The 26,219-nt window shown below is 49.1% G+C and overlaps 1 protein-coding gene across 1 annotated transcript; it reads left to right on the top strand.

The window, feature by feature from the left end:
* On the top strand, positions 1-26,219 carry DIPK1B (divergent protein kinase domain 1B). The gene is made up of 5 exons (XM_084820786.1): positions 1-285; positions 11,457-11,591; positions 17,930-18,037; positions 23,330-23,506; positions 24,960-26,219. Exons 1-5 carry the CDS (start codon positions 223-225, stop codon positions 25,770-25,772), a joined length of 1,296 nt encoding a protein of 431 aa, XP_084676912.1. The 5' UTR covers positions 1-222; the 3' UTR covers positions 25,773-26,219.

The raw sequence follows: 26,219 nt of genomic DNA, 5'->3' as shown, positions 1-26,219 counted from the left end.
CGGCGGACGGGCGCGCTGAGCAGCTGCCGCCCCCAGTCCTCCAGCCGGGGGCAGGAGGAGGGGGCGTGGAACAAAAGCCCCCCGGGCTCTCGGTCTCTCCCTCTCCAGGCGAGGAAGCGGATCCCCCCTGGAGCCGCCACCATCTTCATCCAGCATCCTCTCCCCGCTCCCGGGGGTTGCTGCGCTGGTGCTGGTGGGGGCGCGGGGGGAGCCAGGCCCAGCATGAGGAGGCTGAGGAGGCTCGTGCAGCTGGTGGTCTTTTGCCCCCTTTCCAAGGGCCTCCAGGTAAAGGGGGGGGAGCGGGAAAGGGAGGAGGAGGAGGAGGGCGGAAAAGCATCCCTGGAAAGGGCTCTGCGGGGTGCCCAAGCTGAAAGCCAGGCGCTCCCCTGGGCCGGGCTGCAAGTATGCGTGTGGGGGGTGGGTTGGGGGAGAGAGAGAATGAATGGGCAAAGGAATCGGGCCAGGGGTAGAGAAGGAATTTTCTGTCCGTCTTTCTGGAAACAGGACACTGGGCTCAGTGGCTCTTGCTTTCTGCTTGCTTCGGCAGAGAGGTTCCACGGGCCTCATCCCGGCCAAGGGGGTTACAGAAAGCTTGTGGCTGGTGCTGTGTGTGTGTGTGTGTGTGTGTGTGTGTGAATGGACAATGCTTAGTTCTCTCTCTGCTTTTCAGTGGGTTGCTTTGAGAACCGGGTCAGTTTCAAAATCATGTGTGCTTGTGCTATCATGGGAGAAAGGGCAGAGAAATGGCCCAGGGCAGGGAAGAGATTTTCTATCCATCTTGCTGGAAACAGGACACTGGGCTCAATGGATCTTGCTTTTGTTTGCTTTGGCAGGGAGGTTCCCAGGGCCTCATCCCAGCCAGAGGGTTCACAGAAAGGATAGGCTGGTACACGTGTGGCAATGGAGAAACGTGTCAGTTTCCCGCGGTATGCCGTGGAATCTCCCTGCTTTTCAACTGGTTCATTTGAGAACTGGGTCAATTTCAAAGTCAGCCCTTTTTGGTTTCCCCAAGACAAGTACTGTTACGCACCAAGATGTGTGTGTGTATATTTGTGCAATAACGAGAGAATGGGCAAAGAAATGAGGCCCAGGGTAGAGAAGGAATTTTCTGTCTGTCTTGCTGGAAACAGGATACTGGGATAAATGGATCTTTCTGTTTGCTTCGGTGGCGAGATTCCCAGGGCTTCATCCCAGCCAAAGGTTCACAGAAAGGTTGCGGTTGGTGTTCTGTGTGTGTGGAAATGGACAAGCCGGTCAGTTTCACACAATATGCTTAGTGCTCTCTCTCCTTTTCAATGGGTTGATTTGAGAATCAAGTCAATTTCAAAGGCAGCCCTTTGGGGTTTCCCCGAGACCTTTCTTGCTATGCACTGAGGTGTATGCGTGTGATATCAAGAAAGGGGAAAGAGAAGGAATTTTCTATCCATCTTGCTCGAAGCAGGATACTAGGCTAAATTGATCTTTCTTTCTGTGTCTTTATTGCTGCCACAAGTGAGATTTAGGATCTGCTTTAAAAAAAAGTGTCTGTCAGCAGCAAAAGTGTGTAATATTCCAGGGAAGGCCTGGCAATTTTCAGTGAATCCCAGAAAAGTGTTACGAATGTGCAGAAACACAAGAGAGGTACACCAGATGAATACTGACCATCAAAGGGAGGAAATAATATCTGGTGGTTTGGAGGCATTGGGGGGGGGGGAATCATCTGGGATTGTTGGCACTCACTTGTGAATTTCAACACATCAGCCTATTTTGGATATTCAGTGTTGCCAATGGCTAGCAAGGGCACCTCAGGAATTTGTGCAGTGCCCGCTGCAAAGTTGGCAATGAAACCTGTTTTGAAATTGCAAGGAGCTCTCTTGAACGTGGCCATTACCTGGCACATTTAGATGGGAGAAGGCCCAGCATCCATTTCAATACACGTAACATTCTTCCACATAAAAACAACAACAGAGTCTCGTTGCACCGTAAAGATGAACCAATTTTTCCAGGCATTAGCTTTGCTGGACTGTAGCCCAAGTCACCGGATGTATGGGGTGTTATGGAGAGTTTCAGGGTTATATATACTATATATTGCAGGGTGTGTGAGAGAGAAGAATAGCAAACACTGACCTACCATATGTACTGTATATAAACCTGAAACTCTCCATCAAACTCCATGCATCTGATGAAATGGGCTATATAGCCCACAACAGCATATGCCAGAATAACATTTTTGGTCTTTAAGGCACTATAAGACTCTTTGTTGCTTTTGATGCAAGACTCCTTGTTGATTTTGTGGTTGGACTGTTTTTGGCACAAGACTCTTTGTAGTGTTTGGTGTTGGACTACAACTCCCAGTACCCCCATGCTGGCAGGGATACTGGGATGTATAGTCCAACATCTCCGGAGGGCACCAGAAGGCTGCAACAGATTTAACACAGCTACCCTCTGGAAAATTATTCTGAGTAACCAGGCAGCTGCACAGGTGTTTGGGGGCAGTTACATTCTAGGGTTCTTTGAGCAGAAGGGGGAGATCTTTTCAAAACTTGAAGGCTGGCGAGGTGGTAATCCTGCGCACGCTTACTGAGAAGTAAGTTCCGCTGAATACTTCTGAATAAACAAGCACAGTAGCATTGAACTGCACTTGTGGTGGTGGGTGTTTTTTGCAACCTGATTCATACAGTCAGAGCAGCTTCCATTCTCCTTTCTTCCCCCTCTTCCCTTCTCCCGCCTGCACTGGGCCCTGAACGGAGATATTGAGGGCTGTCAATCTATTAAAGGATTTTTTTTAGATGATGAGTCAGTTACAAGGCAGATCAGTCAGGTTGAAATACATGTGCTTATTGCAAAAACCTCAGTAATGCATGCCACGGAGCTGCAAGATCATGTGCAATTTTAGAGAAGAGGTGCTTGGCAGGGCTGTTTTTAAGGCTTTCCTTCCCATTTCCTATTAGCAAAGCTATAAAATACGGCCACCCAAGCTTGCTACGCCAAAGACCAGAAAATGTACCCTTAATGCTTGACTAAAGCTTTCCTCCGTTGATCTAGGACAGCCATTGGCTATGCTGGCTGGGACTTGTATTCCAACCCATCCAGCTGGGAATTATGAGAGTTGCCGTCCAACCCATCTGGGGGGCACCAGGGTGGGGAAGGCTGATCTAGTCATAAGTGCTGTTTGCTCGCCACCTCTTCACTTTTGCAAGGTGTCTGGAGGACGCTGGCGTTTTCTTTGTTGCTGGATTGCAGCCACGAATTTCTGGTGAATCCGTTTTTGTTCTAAGTGTTTTCAATGTCGTATTCTTGTTCTAGAATTGTGTTTATTCTGCCTTGTCCTTATTGCAAACTGTCCTGCACCAGGCCAAAAGGCAAACGGTGCGTTTAGTAAGTGAGCAACAGAATGGTTGCAGTCCTAGGGAGACGCAGTCTGTTACTTTGGATGGAACTAATTTTACTATTGGTATTTTGGGCAATGTTGCTTTTGTTTGAAGGCTGTCAGAATGTGTGTGGAATAAGTGACACAAATTTCTATCCAGTAAGGGCCCAATATGAGTATTACATAACCCTACATTCCAAGTATAGTCTGCATGCAGGATGGCTGAATCTCCCTTAGGAGATAAAAAAGGCAGCGGTTCTATCAGTCCATACAGAACTAGAGTGAGAGAAAAGGTCCAAACTCACACGAACAAGCCACTGGAGTACAGTAACCCATCTAGGAATAGGATTATTACTTTTTACAGGGGTGGCGGGTATTTTTCCTTAAAGGGGTTACAACAGGGGTGTGAAAATCCACCTGCCAGAGGCAGTCCAGACATTACAGCAAGGCTGATTCCTTTCTAATCCTTTCCTAAATGTTTTACTGGTGATCCAGTGCTTAACATCCAGAATCGGAGTGACTGGGCACCAAATGTGTCTGGAAACATCATCTCTTGGTCTCCAAAAACTTTGCCTCTATTTCCTGCTGTGCACAGGACTCTCTGTAGTGGCTTAGTGGTGAAAAATCCTCTGCATGTGCTCAGGGGCACTCTTTGCATTGGAAGCAGATTGGAAGCACAAACAGAGCCCTGCAGACTTCTCACAACCTCCCCCTGCCCTGCCCCTTTCTGCCTTTTGTGGTGTTTGTCAAGTGTCTTGAGCACCCTTTGAGGCTCGCTGAGGGGACCAGCTCTCCTCTTGAAGAGTTCCTGCAAGGCAGAATTATCCACACATAATCCAGACTAAATGGGAAGGTTTTTAATATGCAAAAGCCCCCTCCCCACTGCCCCTGAGTTGGAAAGAGTATTGATAAAATACCAGGACTCTTTTAAATGAACGAATGAAGAAGAGAAGAGCCCTGCTGGATCAGACCCAGGGTCCATTTCGTCCAGCATTCTGTTCACACAGTGGCCGACCAGCTGCCAACAGGAAACCCACAAGCAGGATAGGAGTGCCACAGCACCCTCCCACCCATGTTCCTCAGCAACTGGTTTACACAGGCACACTGCCCCCGATACTAGTCCCATAGAGCATAGAGCCATCAGGACTAGTACCCCTTGAGAGCCCTCTCTTCCATGTTTGTCTAATGCCCTTTTAAAGCCATCCAAGTTGGTGGCCATCGCTACATCTTCTGGTAGTGAATTCCATAGCATAAGTATGCACTGTGTGAAGAAGTCCATCCTTTTGTCTGTCCTGAATCTCCCACCGATCGGCTTCATGGGACAACCCCTTGGGGTTCTAGTATTATGGGAGAGGGAGCAAAATCCCTCCCTCTCCCTGTTCTCCGCACCACACGTAATTTGGTGCCCCTCCAGCATGTCCCCCCCTCACTCACCTTTCTTCTAAGCAAAAGAGTCCCAAGCATTGCCACCCTTCCTCATAGGGGAGTTGCTCCAGCCCCTTGATCATTTTAGCTGCCCTTTTTGCTGATGGATGCTGGTGCAAGGAAAGTGGAAGCATTTCAGGCACTGTTTGCTTCCCCAACCGATGCTCTTCCTCTGCATGCTCTGAGACAGGAGGGAGCAAAAATCAGCAGCTGGAGAGATTTGGTTGGATCCCCGTTGCATAATCAAACCCACCCAGCCCTCTCCTGGAGAATGGAACGCAGAGACTGGATCGCTCGCGGGTGTCATTGCCTGGTCCTCCAAAGCACCTGCCAGTCAGCTCCTTGGCATCCTCCTCGGTGCCCTTTCACAAAACTCTTTCAGCAAAGCTGTCTCCCTGTTAGCTCCTTGCGCTTGTCATTCTCACGTTAGTGGAACGAACTGTCAGAGAGGCAAACATGCCTGACTAGGGAGAGAGAAAGGAGCAGAGGCTGCTACTGGGTTGGCAATCCTCTTTTGACACATGGGAGTTAAAATGGATACCTGGCACCAATGCACAAGTGTGGCCGCTGGAGAGGTCTCCTGTTCCTCCGCCATTTGTAGCTGGGCTTGCAGTAGAACCATTAGGACTGGATCTTGGGGTGACATCCAGCCCCCCCCAGGGAAACCCCAAATGACTGGCAGGGGCATGCTGAGATCCATTGGGAAGGACAGCCGTTGCCAGAATTTCCTTCCCTTGTAATCTTTAAAAGCATTTTCTCGACAGGGCAGTGTGGCAGCAGGCCAGGTGTACATGGCTCCAGATGCTTATTTTTTGAAATTATTTTGACTTTTAAAACACATTCTCTCTTACTGAAACAAAACGGGACGTTTTCCCAACTAAAATGAGTTGAGCATCAAAGCAGCGAAGCAAACGTCCGTTTCATTCCTGCGGTTGTGACAGTGCTGAGATTTCAGTGAGTTTAAAATGCAAAACTTTATATGCTCAGAGTCTTTTTAAAGAAATTATTAAACAGGGTTGGCAACTTTTTTTTTTTTTTTTCAATATTGTGGGTCGCCCCCCCCCCCCAATGTATCAGGAATGTAGTCTGTAAAGCATGGAATGGAAGTTGGGGGCGGGAAAACGTTAGCTGTGAAGAAAATGAAGAAAAATGTTAACTGTGCGCTTCATAACTGAAGTAATACACATCGTCGTCTAAATGGAGGCGTGGGTGGGGGGTCTAAGTCCATTAAATCCAGGGTCTGAAATTATCTAGCTGCACTGCTGTGGGCTTGCCAGAGGGCAGAGTGTGACCTGGATGGATGGGTCACCTTGGCCTCAAAGATAATTTTTGGGCTGTGGATAGATTCTATTTTCAGTGGCACAGCCAGGTGATTTTAGACTCTGGACTTCATGGACTCATGGGCCACTCCTCTAGATGGCCGTGTGTATCTTTTCAGTTGTGAAACACACAACTCACATTTCTCTCCTCTTTCCACGCCTGCTGCCACCATTCAGTATTTTACAACTGTGTCTACATTCCTGGTAGCTTGGAATGATCGCCAGCCCTGATGAAAGACAGACTCGGAGCACTACACTTTAAATGCACTCAAATTGTTGCAATATCATGAATACAGGAACAAAATGGAGTGGGTGCCCATATGACCTTCTGCTCTATGGGAGGTTGTTTTGGGACCCACTGGGAGGTGGTGGCCTGGACTTTCACCCCAAGTTCCAACCCTGGCTGCACCATGATCTGTTTTCAGAGCTCAGCTCTCTCTATGTGGAGCTACAGTTCTTGAAAACAAAGTCTTTGTCTTCCCTGGGGGGGTTGCCACTGGGGGAGTCTGGTTGGCTGGCTGCGATGTTGCCCCTGCGTCCTCCACCAATGCACCTTGCCTGGAACACCAGCTTTGTTGACCTTTGTTGTTGTTTATTCGTTCAGTCGCTTCTGACTCTTCGTGACTCCATGGACCAGCCCACGCCAGAGCTTCCTGTCGGCCGTCGCCACCCCCAGCTCCCCCAAGGTCGAGTCCGTCACCTCCAGAATATCATCCATCCATCTTGCCCTTGGTCAGCCCCTCTTCGTTTGGCCTTCCACTTTCTCTAGCATCAGCATCTTCCCCAGGGTGTCCTGTCTTCTCATTATGTGGCCAAAGTACTTCAGTTCTGCCTTTAATATCATTCCCTCGAGTGCGCAGTCTGGCTTGATTTCCTGGAGTATGGACTGGTTTGATCTTCTTGCAGTCCAAGGCACTCTCAGAATTTTCCTCCAGCACCACAGTTCAACAGCATCTATCTTCCTTCGCTCAGCCTTCCTTATGGTCCAGCTCTCGCAGCCATAGGTTACTACGGGGAACACCATTGCTTTAACTATGCGGACCTTTGTTGTCAGTGTGATGTTTCTGCTCTTCACTATTTTATCAAGATTTGTCATTGCTGTCCTCCCAAGAAGTAAACGTCTTCTGATTTCCTGGCTGCAGTCAGCGTCTGCAGTAATCTTTGCGCCTAGAAAGACAAAGTCTGTCACTGCCTCCACGCTTTCTCCCTCTATTTGCTAGATATCAATCAAGCTGGTTGCCATAATCTTGTTTTTTTTGAGGTTTAACTGCAACCCAGCTTTTGCACTTTCTTCTTTCACCTTCGTCATGAGATTCCTCAGCTCCTCCTCGCTTTCAGCCATCGAAGTGGTATCATCTGCATATCGGAGATCGTTAATGTTTCTTCCAGCGATTTTAACTCCAGCCTTGGCTTCATCAAGCCCAGCACGTCGCATGATGTGTTCTGCATACAGGTTGAATAGCTAGGGTGAGAGTATACAACCCTGCCGTACTCCTTTCCCAATCTTAAACCAGTCCGTTGATCCGTGGTCTGTTCTTACCGTTGCTACTTGGTCATTATACAGATTCCTCAGGAGGCAGACAAGATGACTTGGTATCCCCATCCCACCCAGAACTTGCCACAATTTGTTATGATCCACACAGTCAAAGGCTTTAGAATAGTCAATAAAACAGAAATAGATGTTTTTCTGAAACTCCCTGGCTTTCTCCATTATCCAGCGGATATTGGCAATTTGGTCTCTAGTTCCTCTGCCTTTTCTAAACCCAGCTTGTACATCTGGCAATTCTCGTTCCATGAATTGCTGGAGTCTACCTTGCAAGATCTTGAGCATTACCTTCCTGGCATGTGAAATAAGTGCCACGCTTCGACAGTTTGAACATTCTTTGGTGCTTCCCTTTTTTGGTATGGGGATATAGGTTGATTTTTTCCAATCTGTTGGCCATTCTTGTGTTTTCCAAATTTGCTGGCATATGGCATGCATCACCTTGACAGCATCATCTTGCAAGATTTTAAACAGTTCAGCTGGGATACCGTCATCTCCTGCTGCCTTGTTATTAGCAATGCTTCTTAAGGCCCATTCAACCACACTCTTCAGGATGTCTGGCTCTAGCTCACTGACCACACCGTCAAATCTATCCCTGATATTATTATCCTTCCTATACAGATCTTCCGTATATTCTTGCCACCTTTTCTTGATCTCTTCTGCTTCTGCTAGGTCCTTGCCATCTTTGTTTTTGATCATACCCATTTTTGCCTGGAATTTACCCCCGATGTTTCTAATTTTCTGGAAGAGGTCTCTTGTCCTTCCTATTCTATTATCTTCTTCCGTTTCCGTGCATTGCTTGTTTAAAAATAATTCCTTATCTCTTCTGGCTAACCTCTGGAATTTTGCATTTAATTGGGCATATCTCCCCCTATCACTGTTGCCTTTTGCTTTCCTTCTTTCTTGGGCTGCTTCCAGTGTCTCAGCAGACAGCCATCTTGCCTTCTTGGTTTTCTTTTTCTTTGGGACGTTTTTTGTTGCCGCCTCCTGAACAATGTCACGAACTTCTGTCCATAGTTCTTCCGGGACCCTATCTACTCAATCTAGTCCCTTAAATCTATTCTTCACCTCCACTGCATATTCATGAGGAATATTAGTGAGCTCATATCTAACTGATCTGTGGTTCTTCCCTATTCTCTTTAGTCTGATTCTAAATTGTGCAATAAGAAGTTCATGATCTGAACTACAATCAGCTCCAGGTCTTGTTTTTACTGACTGCATAGATGTCCGCCACCTTTGGCTACAAAGGATGTAGTCAATCTGATTTCAGTGTCGACCGTCTGGTGAAGTCCATGTATAAAGTTGTCTCTTAGGTTGTTGGAAGAGAGTGTTTGTTATGCACAGTGAGTTGTCTTGGCAAAATTCTATCAGCCTATGTCCTGCTTCATTTTGTTCTCCCAGACCATGCTTGCCTGTAATTCCAGGTGTCGTTTGACTACCCACCTTAGCATTCCAGTCTCCTATAATGAAAATAACATCTTTTTTTGGCATACTATCCAGTAGGTGCTGCAGATCCTCATAGAACTGATCTACTTCTGCTTTTTCAGCATCTCTGGTTGGGGCGTATATTTGGATCACTGTGATGTTAAATGGCTTACCCTGAATTCAAATTGAGATAATTCTGTCATTTTTTGGATTGTATCCAAGCACTGCTTTAGCCACTTTATTATTAATTATGAAGGCTACTCCATTTCTTCTGTGGTCCTCTTGTCCACAGTAGTAGATCTGGTGGTCATTTGATGTGAAATGACCCATTCCAGTCCATTTTAGTTCACTGACACCCAAAATGTCTATATTTAATCTTGTTGTTGTTCAGTCGTTCAGTCGTGTCCGACTCTTCGTGACCCCATGGACCATAGCACGCCAGGCCCTCCTGTCCTGCGCTCTCTCCCGGAGCGTGCTCAAGTTCATATTCATTGCATCCGTGATGCTATCTAGCCATCTCATCCTCTGCTGTCCCCTTGACATCTCCCCAATAACCACATCCAATTTGCCCTAGCTCATAGATCTTACATTCCAGGTTCCTATGGTGTGTTGATCTTTAGAACATCAGATTCGTCGTTCACCACCAGCACCGTCAGCTGCTAGCCGTCCTTTCGGCTTTGAGCTAGCTGCGTCATCACATCTGGGCTAGTTGAACTTATCCTCTGCTCCTCCCCAGTAGCATTTTGACCATCTTCTGACCTGGGAGTCCCATCTTCCAATGGTATACCGACATATCTCTGGTTGTACTGATCCATTCAGTTTTCATGGCAAGAATACTGGGGTGGGTTGACCTTAACCCTTGTTGACCTTAACAGCCGGGAAAATGATTTTCCTGACTTCCCTTAAAACACTTGCTCTTTGTGCTCGATGCAGCTTTAAATTAATTTATGCATGTGCAAATCTGAAAAAAAAAAAGAACAAGAGCATAACATGCAGCAACGCCCAGTAATCTCTCTCTCTGTGTGTGTGTGTGTGTGTGTGTGTGTGTGTTAAGGTTATGTCCCAGAGAAGATGCCAAGAGACATGACCGTTCTTATGTCCTCAAAGCCTTAATCCAGCCTACCTCAATGTCATGTCCTCCAGATGTGTTGGACTACAACTCCCAGAATGCTGGACTCCTTCAGGGAGTTAACATAAGAAGAGCCGTGCTGGATCAGAGCCAGGGTCCATGTAGGCCAGCATTCTGTTCCCCCAGTGGCCAACCAGCTGCCCACAGGAAACCCACAAGCAGGACACGAGTGCAACAGCACCCTCCCGCCCATGTTCCCCAGCGACTGGTGTTCATAGGCACACTGCCTCTGATCCTGGAGGTAGCATAGAGCCATCAGGACTAGTAGCCATTCATAGCCATCTCCTCCAGGAATTTGTCTAACCCCCTTGTAAAGCCATCCAAATTGGTGGCCATCACTACGTCTTGTGGAAGTGAATTCCATAGATTAACGATATGCTGTGTGAAGACATATGGAGTTCATTCCATCATTCTAGGGCTATGGGCACAGAGGCCTATACTGAAGGCACATGATGCAAAGCCCTGGGATGTCCTTTGCTCCTCCACTTGAGCTAACACTTCTTGGTAGTCCTGTGTCTTCTTGACTGGAAACACATCTTGGCAAGGTGTCCAGGGCCGTTCTGGCTGGTCTTGTCTAACAGTTGTCAACGGACAGATGCATTGAGATCCATCCTCCATGATCATGCCAGGGCTCAGAACATCTTTCTCCGCTTCCGGCCAAAATCAGAAGTGCACAAATTGTTCCCACTGTGTGGAGAGTTGTCTCCCATGGCAGGATTTGGAGAGGGCTGCAATCTTTAGTCAACTATTATTATGATTTTATGTTTTATTAAATTGATATCCCACCTTTCCATTTAACAAATGGTGTGCATGGCGGCCCAAAACACCAAAAAAACAAGTTCAAATATGAAATGATAATCAAAACATAAAAGCCCTTCGGTTAAAAACACATCAGTAATAATAATAATAATCTGAACAGCACATGCCTGTTAAAACAGAGGTGTTGAACGTCTCTCAGCCCAAGGGCCAAATTCCATTTTGGAGAAGCTCTCGGGGGCCACGTTCCAGTGGTGGGCGGGGCTGAAGGCAAAGGGGGCGGGGCCGAAATACCAGCATATTTTAGTCTAGCACTCTTACTGCCAGTAACAGCCTTAGGCAAGGCATTTCAACTGTTTAGAGGAGGGAGCCGGGAAAACTGCACATAAGCCGGGAAACCGCCAATTGGTTATTTGTGGTTATTCACAGCTGTGTAGGTGTGCAGTGAAAAACAAGCTTAAAAAAAGGCAGGGTATACAAACAAACATTTTCTTTACTTCATCCCCCCAGAGCCGCCTTCCTGGTATCAAGGTGAAATATCTCTTCTTTGCCTGGCTTGGCATTTTTGTGGGCAGCTGGATGGTGTACATCCATTACTCTTCCTACTCAGAACTCTGCCGGGGACACGTCTGCCAAATGATCATAGTGAGTGTTTCTCTTCCAAAACTCGCAAATGTTTCTGGTGAATCCGAAAAAGGGATCAAAGCGTGGCGTGGACTCTCTGTGTGCAAGGATCTGTGAGAGAGATGCTTTGTCGAGAGAAACGAGAGTGTGGGAATCTAGAAATAAGCCAGTGTGCGCGCGCATAGGTATGAGTGTGGACGTCTGTGCTGCATGGGTGATCCTTGAAGTGGGAACTAGGACAGCAGTGTTTGTCTTTGAATTGGCTGCTGTGAGCAATGAATTGCTTATGAACGGGGAGTGGGCCGTAGCTCAGTGGCAGAGCCTCTGCTTTGCAAGCAGGAGGTCCCAGGTTCGATCCCTGGCAGCATCTCCAGGTAGGGCTAGGAAAGAATCCTGCCTGAAGCCCTGGAGAGCCATGGCTGCCAGTCAATGTTAAGAATACTGGGCTAGATGGACCAAGGGTCTTACATCACATAAGGCAGCTTCCTATGTTCTCATTTAAATCATCTCTTTTTTCAGAACCTTGAGGACTAGAATCTTGCTTTATTTTTAGGGGAAGGGCCACAGCTCAGTGGTAGAGCTCCTGCTTTGCATGCTGAAGGTCCCAGGTGTGATCCCCAGCGGCATCTCCACATTGGGCTGGGAAAGAATCCTGCCTGAAACCCTGGAGAGCGGTTGCTGCCAGTCAGCATCAGCAATACTGGGCTAGATGGACCAAGGGTCTTACATCACATAAGGCAGCTTTCTATGTTCCTAACATCACAAAATTTGAATTGCTATTTGGGTACGTAATTCCACAAGCTGGGAGACATTACAGCACAAGCTTTAGAAATGAGGAGTGGGCTTCAGGTTCAGCCCACCCGGGGGAAGCAAAGGTGGCACGAGCTCGCTGCATCTCTCGGACGAAAGGTGGGGGATTAGATCGGCGCCCTCTCCTCCAAGCGCTGCATGATGCGGGATGAGTCCTGGCAGCCCCTGGTGTCAACAAGGCGCCTGCCACACGTGTTGCACCAGCTGTTTCTCAGAATCGCTTTTCCGGGTCGCTTCCCTTTTGTGGACTCTCCCTATGTTGCTCTTGGGGCTGGTTTCGGGGTGTGTGTGTGTGTGTGTGTGTGTGTGTGTAAGAGACCAGTCACTCCAGGTTAGGGGTCTAGAGCAGCATCTCCTGCATGGGAATGTTCCCAGCCATTGGTCTGCGGCGGGGGTGCATGGGAGCCTCCTGCCAACACATCCCTGCATGGTGTGGTTTGGACAGCGGTGCCCCACGTGGGTGTCAGGGCTGGCCAGGGTGGTGACTGATCCCCCTTCCCCCAATGGGGTCTCGAGGGGGTGTTCACACGGCGCTGCCGTATTCCAGGTTAGACCCTTGGTCCATATAGCTCAGAACTGTCTACACCAGGAGTACAGAACTAGCTTAAGGTGGGAGGCCAAACTGCCTCCCCCCCAGGTCCTCCGGGGGCCAGATGACGTACAGAGGTGTTGAGCATCTCTCAGCCCAGGGGCCAGATTGCATTTCAGAGGAGCTCTTGGGGGCCGCAGTCCAGCAGCGGGCAGGGCGAAGGCAAAAGCAGTGGAGCCAAAATAGTGCCGTATTTGTTTAGCTCAGCACTCTTCCTCCCCGTCGCTTAGCCTTGGGAGAGGCATTTCGGCCTTACAGAATGGGGGGGAACGGTCACAAAAGCCAGGAAAATACCAAACAATCAGTGGTCGAGGGGCGGAATGGGGGGGCTGGGGAAGGGTGTGTGGCCACCTGGGGACCCTGGGGGGGTCGGATTGGAATACCAGGAGGGTCAGATTTGGCCCCCCAGCCTAAGGTTCTGCACCCCTGATACAGCGTAATACCTTACCAGGCCAAGTCAAAGATCACCCCAAAAGGTGCAGTCTTTCAAGATCTCCAAGGCTCTTCATCAGGAAGGATGTTACCAAAAGCCAGTTGACAGGGGAGGGGGTCGGAAGGTGGGGGGAAGGCAGACTTGTTGTAGTAGTCAGGATGTCTGCATAGGTAACGTCTTATGATACAAACACAGGAAGCTGCCTTATCCAGAGTCCATCCAGCCCACTATTGTTGACGTTGACTGGCAGCAATGGCTCTCCAGGCGTTTTTCCAGCCTCACCTGGAGATGTGGCCGGGGATCGAACCTGGGACCTTCTGCATGCAAAGCGGGGGCTCTGCTGCTCTGCTGCTGAGCTACATATAGCCATTCTGCCTAAAAACAAAGTAGGCTTCTAGTCCTCATGGCTCTGATTAAGGGGCTGCTTTAAAGTAGATCATGGGAAGCTGCCTGAGACTGAGTCAGGCCCTTGCTCCATCGAGCCCAGCATTGTCAACACTGACTGGCAGCAGTGGCTCTTTAGGGTTTCAGGCAAGGGTTTTTCCAGCCCTACCTGGAGATGCCGGCGATCGAACCTGGGACCTTCTGCCTGCAAAGCAGGTGTCCCACCACTGAGCCATGGCTCCTCCCTGCTATGGATGAGGAGAGTTTGCAGACCTTCGAATTGGGATCTGCCGGGGGGTATGATGGTTTCAGACCTCCATGCCCCTAGCACCCCTGGGAAGAGGAAAGTAACAATCGCTGATCCTCTGTTTGTGAAAACATAAAATCCAGCTGTTAATTCCTAACTGTCTCCATCCGGGGCAGACCAAACAGGTTCTTTGGCTGGTGGAAAAACGAAGTAGAGATCAACTTGGCAGTCTTTATGTTAACAAAGCTAGAGATAAATTTAGAATCTGTGCTAGGCTAAAAAAAAAAAAAGGTGGAGGATCAGTAGAAGCCAAATTGGGTAGTTTTACCTAGCAATTGGAGGGGGTGAACCCTCAAAGAATCAAGTCCCAGCTTCATGTGGTGTAAAATCCTCTTCCTCCAGTGTAGGTTCTTTGCAGCACAGGGGCTGGATTTCCTCAGTGTGTCGAATCTGACTAACTTGGGTGCGCCCCATCCGCAGGCAGGCAGGCAGGCAGACGCGATCCCAGAAAACGGCGTGGAGCTCGCAGTGCCTGGGCAGAAACCCCTGGAAGCCTTTGGCAGCCAGATGGCCCCAGGTTGCCATCAGGAACTTACCCTGAGTGGGGCCTCTAATGAAATGCTCCCTGGGCTCTGATTTCACGGTTGTTCACGGAGGCATGCTCCCAAGCACGTCTGGTTGGCACGGGAAGGAGGAGCAACCTTTTTGCAGCAACGTGAACGCCTGCCAATATTGGGAGATGCAAGCCAGAGGTTTTTCCTCTCCTACCGTGAAAACTCCATCTCCTAACCTTTGCACCTGGTTCAGGAGGGAGGGGAAAGCCAAGGGAACCGGGACTGGAAGGTTTGCGTAATAAAAAAGGCCGATAGAAAGGAAAACAGTAAAACTATAGGTTGCACCATCAACATTCCCTCTGACTGAACGCTCATGGCCCTGCGCTTCTAAAAAAAACAATACCCCTCCAAAAAACACGGGGACTCCAGCGTATAGCAATAAAACGCTCCGGTTTGGGGCTGACAGCTGGTCCCGAGCCTGTGTTCTCCACCTCTGTAGGAACAAAGGGAGCTGCCTTATGTGCAGTCAGGCCATTTGTCTGTCTAGCACAGTCTTGTCTCCTAGAGATACCGAACCCTCGACTTGCTGCCTGAACCAGCCCGCTGGGTTCTCCAGTCTGGCCTGCGGGGCCTCGGGCTTCTCTGGGCGCCTTTTTTACACCAGGGACTGTCAGGACTCATCCGGCATCACGCAGAGCTGGAGAGGCATCTCATCCATCCCGCACCTTGGCCGGATAGGGCCTTCCTTTCCCCAGGGCAGAGGGATGCAGCCATTCTAATGCAAAGGATGACACACAGCCTGAAGCCATGCAGCTTTACTCAGAATAAAAAGCCCAATGTTTACTCATCCGGGGGGGGGGGGAGCAATCTGGCCCACTCGCCCAAATATACTTCTGCTATCTGACTGGCAGGGACTTCCCTTGGTTTCAGCCAGAGATGGTCTTTCCCCTGGCTTGCTGCTCCCTTTTATCTGGAGACCTGTGGCTGGCCGCACGTGGCCCTTTTCTCGTAACAACAGTGGTCTTGAGCCTGTTGCGGCCTGCCCTCCCTGCCTCCTGTCCATCCCCAAGACAGCAGCAGGCGCTGGGTCTTCCCTGGTCAGCGCTGCAGTTTATCCCCCGCTCTCCTTGGCTCCATCGCGTCCGTTCCCAGTGCTCCCTTGGCGCTGCGGAGGCGCGCCGTTTGGCCTCTGTTTACACTGCCCCCTCTTCAGCGCTCCAGCGCCTGCCTTGTTTTGACACGTTAATCGGTTCTCGTTTGCAAGAAAGGCACCGCACCGCTGATTCATCCCTGCTTCCTGGTGAGACCTCTGATGAGTGAAGCCCTGGCTGCGATGTTGCTGGAAGGCGCTGCAGCAGGGAAGGAGAGAGGCTTGTCCTCGGAAGAGACTTCCCTGCTGCGCGGAGTGGGTTGCTGAAATGCCAGCATGGCGTGCCAGCGGCGTAAAAGGTCTCCCACAGCATCCCAGACTTCACCCCCCCTTTAAGCTCCCACGCATCTAGCAAGCCTCGTTAAGTTTATCCTGTCATATAGACACTGGGGGCGGGAGATACACAATCCAGACCCCAGACCCCAAACGGTTCCCCAACCCTGACCGAGGGAGTCCCTCGTTGTAGTCTCCAAACAGACACAAACTTACTAGGTAGCCTTTGGCAAGCCCGCCTCTCCCCACTTTAATCTCCCCAACTGCAAAATGAGGATCATCACATTAGGGTCGACTACTGAGATACCTGAAGTGCTCTCAGCACCTAGGCATAAATGCTATGGATTATTTGTGTTTACTCCCACCCACCCGGTGGTATCACTGCTCCTGATTTGCCACAATGCTGTAGGAAACTTTGCCGTATGTCCCATTTTACAGATGGGGTTGTAGGCTGAAACAGAGTGACTTAGCAAGGCCACATGAGAAGTCTCCAGGTTTAAGTCAAAAGAATATCAGAAGAGCCCTGCTGGATCTGACCCAGGGTCCATCTAGTCCAGCATTCTGTTCACACAGTGGCCAACCAGCTGTCAACCGGGAACCCACAAGCAGAGCATGAGCGCAACAGCAATTAAACTTACAAAAAAAAATCCTTTTCCATTAGTTTGTGGCAGGGTGCAAATTAATTGCGGAATTTATTTTATCTGGGATGATTTGCCTGCTGTAAAATATAGATAAATCCTAGTAATTATTTCTAAATTTGCATATATAAATTACCACATGCAGATTTTATACAGATCTGTGTCCTAGGGGGTCTGGGGCCTGAATCTTTTCAGTGTCTAGCAGCATCACTGAGGGTGTGCAGTTTTTCTCTCGTTTTAATTCCTTGACTCACCCTGTGCTAAGGAAGGCATTTACAGAATTAGGGTTACAGACCATGCCCTCTTTGTATCTGGAGGAGAGCTCATGCAAATGTTCCCACATTTCAATGTCTTTGTGTATGTGGGACCCCACACATTCCCCTGTGAATTGTACATCAGTCCCAGGGAAGTTTTCTTGCAGCTTTCTCAGGAGGGATGTATGATAGCACGTTTGGCCAAGCAAATATGAAAACCACTTGTAGCCACAGATCTTTATGTAACCAATCAAGTTGCTTTATTTGGCGTGGTCGCTAAAAACATTAGAGCACAGATCCTAAAAACTATGGCTGTAAGTTGTATACGTGATGCATTGATCTGACTGGCGTAGTCAATCTTTGGTGTGTGTGACTGTCTTCTCCGGAAAAATGGTAAGAACCTACGGTTATATGCAAAATGGACAGAGACGGGTGCCTGCGGTGGAAAATCCAAATGGGCCCTCAAGTAGTAAACTAGTAGCAGCTGTACATTAAATAACTGACAATGTCCTGCCTTTTAATTGTTCTTATGCTTCTTTTACATCAGGGGTGTCGAGCCTCTTTCAGTCCGAGGGATGAATTAAATCTGGGAGCTCTGGGGGCCGTATTCCTGGAGTGGGCAGCGCCAAAGGGGGCAGAGCCCAAAATACAACAAGGACCAGCATAGTTTAGCTTGAAGTTCTTACTGCCATTCGCCAAGCCTTTGGAGAGGCATCTCAGCTGTTCAGAAGCTGCACGAAACCCGGGAAACCACCTAATGATTGGTGGTTGATGGAAAGGCAGTGGGGCCAGGGGAAGGGGGTGTGGGCTTCTGCAGACCCCCAGAGTGCTGGATTGGGACCCCAGAGCCTAAGGTTCCCCACCCGCTTTATATGTTGGAAGCTTCCTTGAGAGGGTTTGACCTGGAAAGGCGGCCTTGGAATATGCAAATTAAATAAATCGGCCAAGAAGAGACATTGATCCCAAAGAGGGCACTTGGTCATTGTTACTAATTTGTTTTCTCTCTCTCTCTCCCCATCCCTCCCAGTGCGACCAATATAATAAAGGAATAATTTCCGGGTCAACGTGTAAAGACCTTTGCGAGGAGCACACGCTGGAGTTCCAGCAGTGCCTGTCGTCTTCTCCCACCCAGCAGGTAGGTGGATCGGGAAGCTCCGGGCACCGAGGCTGGCAATCCTGTCCCCCAGTTCATTGGACTGGCGTGGAGGCGATGGCGTTCTGGCACAGAAGGGAAAAGCTGCCTGGGCTGAGGTCAGATCTCATGGCTAGGGAGTGGTATCGCTCGGTAATTGTAGACCCTGGATTTCATGGTCTTACGAAGGCGCCCATTAGACGGCCCAGTGTATTACTTCAGTTGTGAAGCACAAAACTTGCCTTTGTCTTCTCCCCCACCACCACACCTGCACCACCATTCCATGCTTTACAACTGCTTCTACACTCCTGATATGTTAGAGCAAAAACAAACAAACCATCCAATGGCTCTTTGCCTATCCAGATGATTTTTTTTTTAAACAAACGTACAGTTTCACATTTTAAACTCACTTCAATCACAGTACCGCCATGACTGCAAGAATAAAATGCTTCTGCTGCCCTGACGCTAGACGTATTTACTCAGGAATAAAGGAAAAATACTCAAATGAGAATCTGAACCAGGTCCGCGTGCCTGGCCCGCTGCTCGCCTCCTGGCTATAGCATGTTTTTAAAAGCAACAAGAAAGGTTGCTGCATGAGAGCATCAGCCGTGGGAGCCTCATCACCTGCCACTCCCTGGGTGGTTATTTGGGGCCCTCTAAGCTGTGGGTCCCTGGATTTCAGCCCGGAGGTCCTAGCCTTGGTACAGCATGGGACCAGGGCCAGTATGAAGTGGGCAAGGGCTGTAGGAGGAGGCAAAAGACCAGGCTGCTGAACAGGTGTCATAGAATCATAGAATCATAGAATCATAGAATAGTAGGGTTGGAAGGGGCCTACAAGGCCATCGAGTCCAACCCCCTGCTCAATGCAGGAATCCAAGTCAGAGCATCCCTGACAAATGGCTGTCCAGCCTCGTCTTAAAGGCCTCCAGTGTGGGAGAGCCCACCACCTCCCCAGGTAATTGGTTCCATTGCCGTATTGCTCTGACACTCAGGAAGTTTTTCCTGATGTTCAGCCGGAATCTGGCTTCCTGTAACTTGAGCCCATTATTCCGTGTCCTGCACTCTGGGATGATCAAGAAGAGATCCTGGCCTTCTTCTCTGTGACAACCTTTCAAGTACTTGAAGAGTGCTATCATATCTCCCCTCAGTCTTCTCTTCTCAAGGCTAAACATGCCCAGTTCTTTCAGTCTCTCTTCATAGGGCTTTGTTTCCAGTCCCCTGATCATCTTTGTTGCCCTCCTTTGAACCCTCTCCAGCTTGTCTGCATCCTTCTTAAAGTGTGGTGCCCAGAACTGGACACAGTACTCCAGATGAGGCCTAACCAGTGCTGAGTAGAGGGGAACTAGTACTTCCCGGGATTTGGAAGCGATGCTTCTATTAATGCAGCCCAAAAGAGCATTTGCCTTTTTTGCAGCCACATCACATTGTTGGCTCATATTCAGCTTGTGATCGACGACAATTCCAAGATCCTTCTCGCTCGTAGTGTGGTTGAGCCACGTATCCCCCATCTTGTAACTGTGCATTTGGTTTCTTTTTCCTAGGTGCAGAACTTGGCATTTGTCCCTGTTAAATGCCATTCTGTTGTTTTCTGCCCAGCGCTCCAGTCTATCCAGATCACTTTGAATTTTGTTTCTGTCTTCCAAAGTATTAGCTATCCCTCCCAATTTTGTGTCATCTGCAAATTTGATCAGCATTCCCTGCACCTCCTCCTCCAAGTCATTAATAAAAATGTTGAAGAGCACTGGGCCCAGGACTGAGCCCTGCGGTACCCCACTCGTTACCTCTCCCCAGCTTGAGAAGGTCCCATTGAGAAGCACTCTTTGAGTCCGATTCTGTAGCCAACTGTGGATCCACCGGATCGTTGTTTCATCTAGCCCACTTCGAGCTAGTTTGCTCATCAGGATATCATGGGGCACTTTGTCGAAAGCTTTGCTGAAGTCGAGGTATATGATGTCTACAGCATTCCCACGGTCTACAAGGGAGGTGACTTGATCAAAAAATGAGATCAGATTTGTCTGGCAGGACTTGTTTTTGACAAATCCATGTTGGCTTCGAGTAATCACGGCATTGTTGTCAAGGTGCTTCCAGATGGATTGCTTTATGATCTGCTCCAGAATTTTCCCAGGGATGGATGTCAGACTGACTGGTCTGTAGTTCCCAGGTTCCTCCTTTTTACCCTTTTTGAAGATAGGGACCACGTTAGCCCTCCTCCAGTCATCTGGCACTTCCCCGGTCCTCCATGATTTCTCAAAGAGAATAGACAGCGGTTCTGAGAGTTCTTCTGCCAGTTCCTTTATTACACTAGGATGCAGTTCATCTGGCCCTGGAGATTTGAACTCATTCAAAGTAATGAGGTGTTCCTTGACCATATGCCTGTTGATCTCAAGCTGCAATCCTGCCCCTTCAGCCTGTACTTCGCCTTTGCCAGGGGGGTCATAGACCCTCTTTTGGGAGAAGACTGAGCCAAAGTAGGAATTGAGCACCTCTGCCTTTTCTTTGTCATCTGTTATCATTTTGCCATCCTTATTTAATAGCTGAACAACCATTTCTTTCCTCTGCCTTTTACTATGCACGTAGCTGAAGAAAGCCTTTTTGTTGTTTTTAGCATCCCTCGCTAACCTCACCTCGTTCTCCGCTTTAGCCTTCCTGACGCCATCCCTGCAATTCTGTGCTACCTGCCTGTACTCTTCCTTTGTTACTTGGCCTTCTTTCCACTTCCTATATGTGTCCTGTTTTGTTTTCAGGTCATCCCTAAGCTTTTTGTGAAGCCACATTGGCTTCTTCTGTTGTCTTCCACCTTTTCTTCTTGTTGGAATTGTTTGTGATTGTGCCTTGAGAATTTCCTTTTTTAAAAGTTCCCACCCATCTTGGACTCCTTTTCTCGCTAGCATTGTTTGCCATGGGACCTTACTGATCATTGTTCTGAGTTTATTAAAATCAGCTTTCCTAAAATCCAGGGTACGCGTTTGAGTACACTCGGCTTTTGCTTCCCTTAGAACCAAGAACTCAAGTACAACATGGTCGCTTTCCCCCAGAGTTCCTGTAACTGCTACTTTATCCACTAAGTCATCTCTGTTGGTTAGGATCAAGTCAAGGATAGCCGATCCTCTAGTTCCTTCCTCTACTTTCTGTAGGAGGAAGTTATCCGCCACACAAGTCAGGAATTTCCTGGAGGGGCCATGTTTTGCAGAATTTGTCTCCCAACAAATATCGGGGAAATTGAAGTCCCCCATTACTACTACATCATGCTTCCTTAAAACATTGGCTATTTGCTTTTCAAAAGTTTCATCCTTGGCTTCTCCTTGATTGGGTGGCCGGTAGTAGACTCCGACCACCAGGTTCCTTTTATTCTTTGCTCCATTTATTTCAACCCAGATGCTCTCGATGGGGCTACCAAGCTCCTCCTCCTGTATTTCTGTGCAGAGATATGTATTTTTCACATACAGTGCAACCCCGCCTCCCTTTCTGTTCCTCCTGTTCTTTTTGAACAAGTTATATCCTTCAACTGCTGTATTCCAGTCATGAGAGTCATCCCACCAAGTCTCAGTTATACCTATCAAGTCATAATTTCCCTCCTGTATTAAGAGTTCAAGTTCGTTCTGTTTGTTTCCCATACTCTGGGCATTAGTATATAGACATCGAAGACCATGTGCTTCATAGTCTGGCTTTCTTCCTACCTGTGTCTGAAGACTATTATTGGGCGCTATCAGCGCCGTTCTCTCCATTGCAGTGCATGCGCCTACGTCCATTGTTACCCCCAACATTACATCTCCCTTCCCCGTAGGATTCAGTTTAAAGCCCTCCTGATGAAGTTCTTCATGCTGTGGCCAAACACATTCTTCCCAGCCTTTGTGAGGTGCAACCCATCCCTAGCCAACAGCCCATCTTCCAGGAAGTATAGCCCGTGGTCCCAGAATCCAAATCTCTCTCGTCGGCACCACCTTCGTAGCCAGTCATTCACCCGGAGTATTTTTCGTTCCCTTTCTATCCCTCTTCTAACTACTGGAAGGATGGATGAGAAAACTATCTGGGCCCCAAAGTTCTTGAGTTTCCTTCCCAAAGCTTCAAAGTCTGACGTGATCTCTTCGTAGCTCCGCTTGGCGGTATCATTTGTTCCCACATGGATGAGAAGAAAGGGATACCTGTCAGTGGGCTTTATGAGTGCAGGCAACCTTTCAGTCACGTCTCTAATCTGTCCTCCCGGGAGACAACATACCTGGTGAGTCCACGGGTCTTTGCGACATACTTGGGTCTCGATCCCACGCAGCAAGGAGTCTCCCACTACTACCACTCTTCTCTTCTTCTTCTTGTAGGCCTGGGTTTCATCGCCTCTGTTTGACTGACCTTTAGCCTCTTGCTCACTCTCATGCAGGTTCCCCTGTGATTCTTCCTCTGCAGGCTGTCCTCCAGTCTCATCTGCAAGTACCTGGAATCGGTTCCACAGCTCCACCGCTTCCACTGGTGCAGAGTGGCGTCTAGTTCTTCTTCTCCTAACTGTCACCGTTTTCCAAGGAGTATCCTCTACTCCATTTTTCTTCTCCTCAGCATTTCCCACTTCTGCCTCATCTTGCTGTTGCTCTTCAAGCTTCTGGTCTGCCCTTTGCTGCTGTAGTTCCCCCATTCTGTCCAAGAACTCTTCGTGTTCTCTTATTCCCCGGAGGGTTGACAGTCGCCGCTCCAGTCCACTTACTTTTTCCTCCAGCAGCGTGATCAACTTGCACTTGTTGCAGGTGTCGGCCATGTTGTTCTCAGGCAAGAAAACAAACATGGCACACACCTTGCAGGTCACCACCACTGGAGAGTCTTGTCCTTCCATAGCCCCGTTTCCCTTTTTGTGTCTAGCTTTGTGATTGTTCTAGACTAGCCTGTGCCTGCTCCTCTACTCAGTAGAGGTTAAAAGCAGAGTCCCACCGGTGTGGAAGTGTGTGTTACAAGACAAATAAATGAAAAAAATTTAGTAAAAAAAATAAAAAAAATGTTAGGGGCCTCCCCCTTGACCTCCCCTGCTGAACTCCCCTGGCCAACTCCTGTTTGCTCCCTCTGTTCACTTACTCTGTTCGCTCGCTCTCTGGGAGCTTGCCTGCTTCTGTAGTCCCTGGACCAGCTGGAGCAGCTTGCTCTGCTCTGCTCTGCTCAGCTGGGAGGCGGGAAACAGACTGAAGGTGTCCAGGTGGGAAGGCGACCCCCGTTCACAATTTCAGCTAAGCAGCCTAATCTTTGGCTGCTGATGTCAAGTTAGCTGATAGGCTTGTGCTCCGTGGCTCTACCCGGTGACATTCCTGTCACTTCCTGCAGGTATACAGTGGACTCTGGAAGGAGAAGGAGGTGATCATCAAATGTGGCATCACAGAGGCCTTGAAGGCGGATGGCAACCCAGACTCGGCGCCCCGGAGAGATGTGGTCCTCTTCAACAAGCCCACAAGAGGGACATCGATGGATGAATTTAGAGAGATGCTCTTGAATTTCTTAAAAGTCAGTGTACTTGTGACGGTGCTGGCAAAGCAGAGATGTGTGAGACCGCCACTCCCATCGCTCCCAGGCAGCATGGCCATGATGGGAGTTATGGTCCAACACATCCAGAGGGCATCAGGTGGGGGAAGGCAGTAAAGTTACATCGACCTGCAGCATAAATGTGGGGCCCTTGCTTTGGTGCAAGAGGCGGGGTAGGTGACTTACACCCTGCCTGAGTGTGCATGTCTCGTTGTGTAGCTCAGCGGGAGCCCCTGGCAGAAGGTCCCAGGTTCAATCCCTGGCAGCACCTCCCAGTAGGGGAGGGAAAACTCCTGCCTGGAACCCTGCAGAGCCATTGCCGCCAGTCAGTGCTGACAATATGGGGCTAGATGGACCAAGGATCTAACTCAGTAGGAGACGGCTTCCAGTGTTCCAAGCACCAAATGGTTGTTTCCAGCCAACGCTGGATGTAGGTTGTGATTTTCCATGTTCGTGGCTCCCACCACATCTGCGCTTTAAGTGGGGCGTCAGGGTCAGAGCCATGAGTGGTTGGTTCAGCTGGCCAGTTCACCCTGCCCACAGAGCCCACTAACTTCTGAAGTGCTGACCTGTTCAGAAGGCAAATGCAGAAGCTGGCACGGGGCTGGAGAGTCAGAAACACCAGCATCATCGAGAACTCTTGACTCATCCCTGAATGAGCATTTCCTTCTGTTGGAGTTTGTTTTTTGGCTTCAAGAAATAGGAACTATGAAAAACCAAAGAGATTCTGCTAGGCTGTGCGGCTGAAATGTCTTAAGAGGACATGGCCAGATCACAAACAGTGGCTCTCAGGATAACCCAGGGATACTGGAAGCTGCCTTATACTGAGCCAGACCGTCAGTCCATCTAGCCCGGTATTGTTGATACTGACTGGTAGCTGCTCTCTCTCCAGGGTTTCAGGCAGGGTTTTTAGCCCAACCTGGACGTGCTGGCAAGGATCGAACCTGGGACTTCCTGCATGCAAAGTGGGGGCTCTATCTCTGAGCTATTGCCCCTCACTTCCAGCTTCAATTTCTCAGTATGACCAATTCCGAAAGCCACGTTACTGTGATACCAAATCCATCAAGTACAGTGATTTTCAAAGTCTGAAAGAGTTTTTTAATAGCGTCTTTGTGTCTTTCTTTGCTTTACCCAGGCTGGAAAGCAAATTATTTGTGTGACGCTTTTATGCCACCTTTCCAAAGCCAGGTACCTGATGGCTTACAGTAATGAGAATTGATATAAACTCAAACTAAGAGCAAAACAGAACTAAAAAGCAACATCCAAACTCCTTGCAGTGTGGGAGCAGTTAAAAGAATATACTACTAAGATGGTAACCCCCCCCCCCCAAAACAAAACCCAACAACCTTGAATTCAGCTTGGAATCTTGTTTCTAGAGATGGGGGGACCTGATGCAATATGTGAGTGTGTGTGTGTGTGTGTGCTTGCTTTGCAGTCTAATCTGGGTGAACAGACCTCCCTCACCAACTTAGTGAACAGAATCATCACAATGGCTGATGTCAGCGGGGACGGGAAGTTATCTCTAGCGGAGGCAAAATCCGTCTGGGCCCTCCTTCAGCTGAATGACTTTCTGCTGACCCTGTCTTTGCACGAGAAGGAGCACACCGCCAGACTTTTGGGCCACTGTGGGGACTTGTACATCACTGAGAAGATCCGCCACACTTCCCTCTATACCGTGGAAGTCCCGCGGTTCCTGCAGCCCCTGTTGCCTTCTGCTGTCCACAGGGTTATCCACCAGTGGTTCTCTCCGGCCTGGCCACACCGTGCCAAGATTGCCATTGGCCTCTTGGAGTTTGTGGAGGAGATTTTCCACGGCCCCTACGGAAACTTCTACATCTGCGAGACAGGCTTCAAGAACATGGGCTACAACAACGGATATGACTTCAAGATGGTGGACCTCCAGAAGGTGGCCACAGAGATGGCCATCCGACGATTCCTCAAGGGACGCCACTGTGAGCAGAATGTGGACTGCACCTTTGGGAAGGACTGCATGGCCCTGTGCGACAAGCTGATGAAGCAGTGCAAGAGCGACGTGGTCCAGCCCAACTTGGCAAAGGTGTGTGGGCTGTTGCAGGAGTACCTGCTCCATGGGGCGCCCCCCGATTTGAAAGACGAGCTGCAAAAGCAGCTGAAAACTTGCACCACGCTCAGCGGCTTGGCGAGCCAGATGGAAGTCCATCACTCGCTCGTGCTCAGCAGCCTCAAGACTCTGCTATGGAAGAAAATTTCAGATACCAAATATTCATAGACGTACTACCAGGGGGTGAGGAGGGCTGGGCTATCCAAGGACAACAAAGAGAGCCCCCTCTCGCTTGGTAGCTCCCGGTTGACAAAACTGCCAGTATTGCGCATTAGGCCCATGAAGGAATCATAGGCTAGGAAGGGGGCCCAGAGAGCACACCCCAACAAATGTCTGCAGGCGGAAGAGAATCCAGCTCCAGGGGTGGGGGGAGGACCAGCGAGCAGGCGAGGGGTCTCCCTCCACGCTTCGAATGGATGGGTGTCGGTGCAGCAGCCAAGGTCCAGCTGGAACAGCTGCTGCTTGTCTCGAGCAAACACCGTCCCATGTAAATAAACAGCGCTTCTCTCTTTGGTCCTCCCACTTCCGTTACTCGTCGCTTTTAAAGCTTCATTGCAGCTCTGCGGCATCCACTTCGCAGCAGTTCCGAAACAATGGAAGTCTTCTAGTTTTCCC

The sequence above is a fragment of the Heloderma suspectum genome, chromosome 14 (genome assembly GCF_057233095.1).
Source record: "Heloderma suspectum isolate Gila_16-S chromosome 14, 16-S_ref, whole genome shotgun sequence".
Lineage (NCBI taxonomy): Eukaryota > Metazoa > Chordata > Lepidosauria > Squamata > Helodermatidae > Heloderma > Heloderma suspectum.
Note: the sequence above shows the minus strand (reverse complement) of the source record. Positions and strands in the feature narration are given on the sequence as shown.

Excerpts from the sequence above, each read along its gene's own strand:
- DIPK1B (XM_084820786.1), top strand. The coding sequence starts at position 223 with ATGAGGAGGCTGAGGAGGCTCGTGCAGCTGGTGGTCTTTTGCCCCCTT. Across the intron at positions 286-11,456 it reads CCCTTTCCAAGGGCCTCCAG|AGCCGCCTTCCTGGTATCAA; the intron begins GTAAAGGGGGGG and ends TCATCCCCCCAG. Across the intron at positions 11,592-17,929 it reads ACGTCTGCCAAATGATCATA|TGCGACCAATATAATAAAGG; the intron begins GTGAGTGTTTCT and ends CATCCCTCCCAG.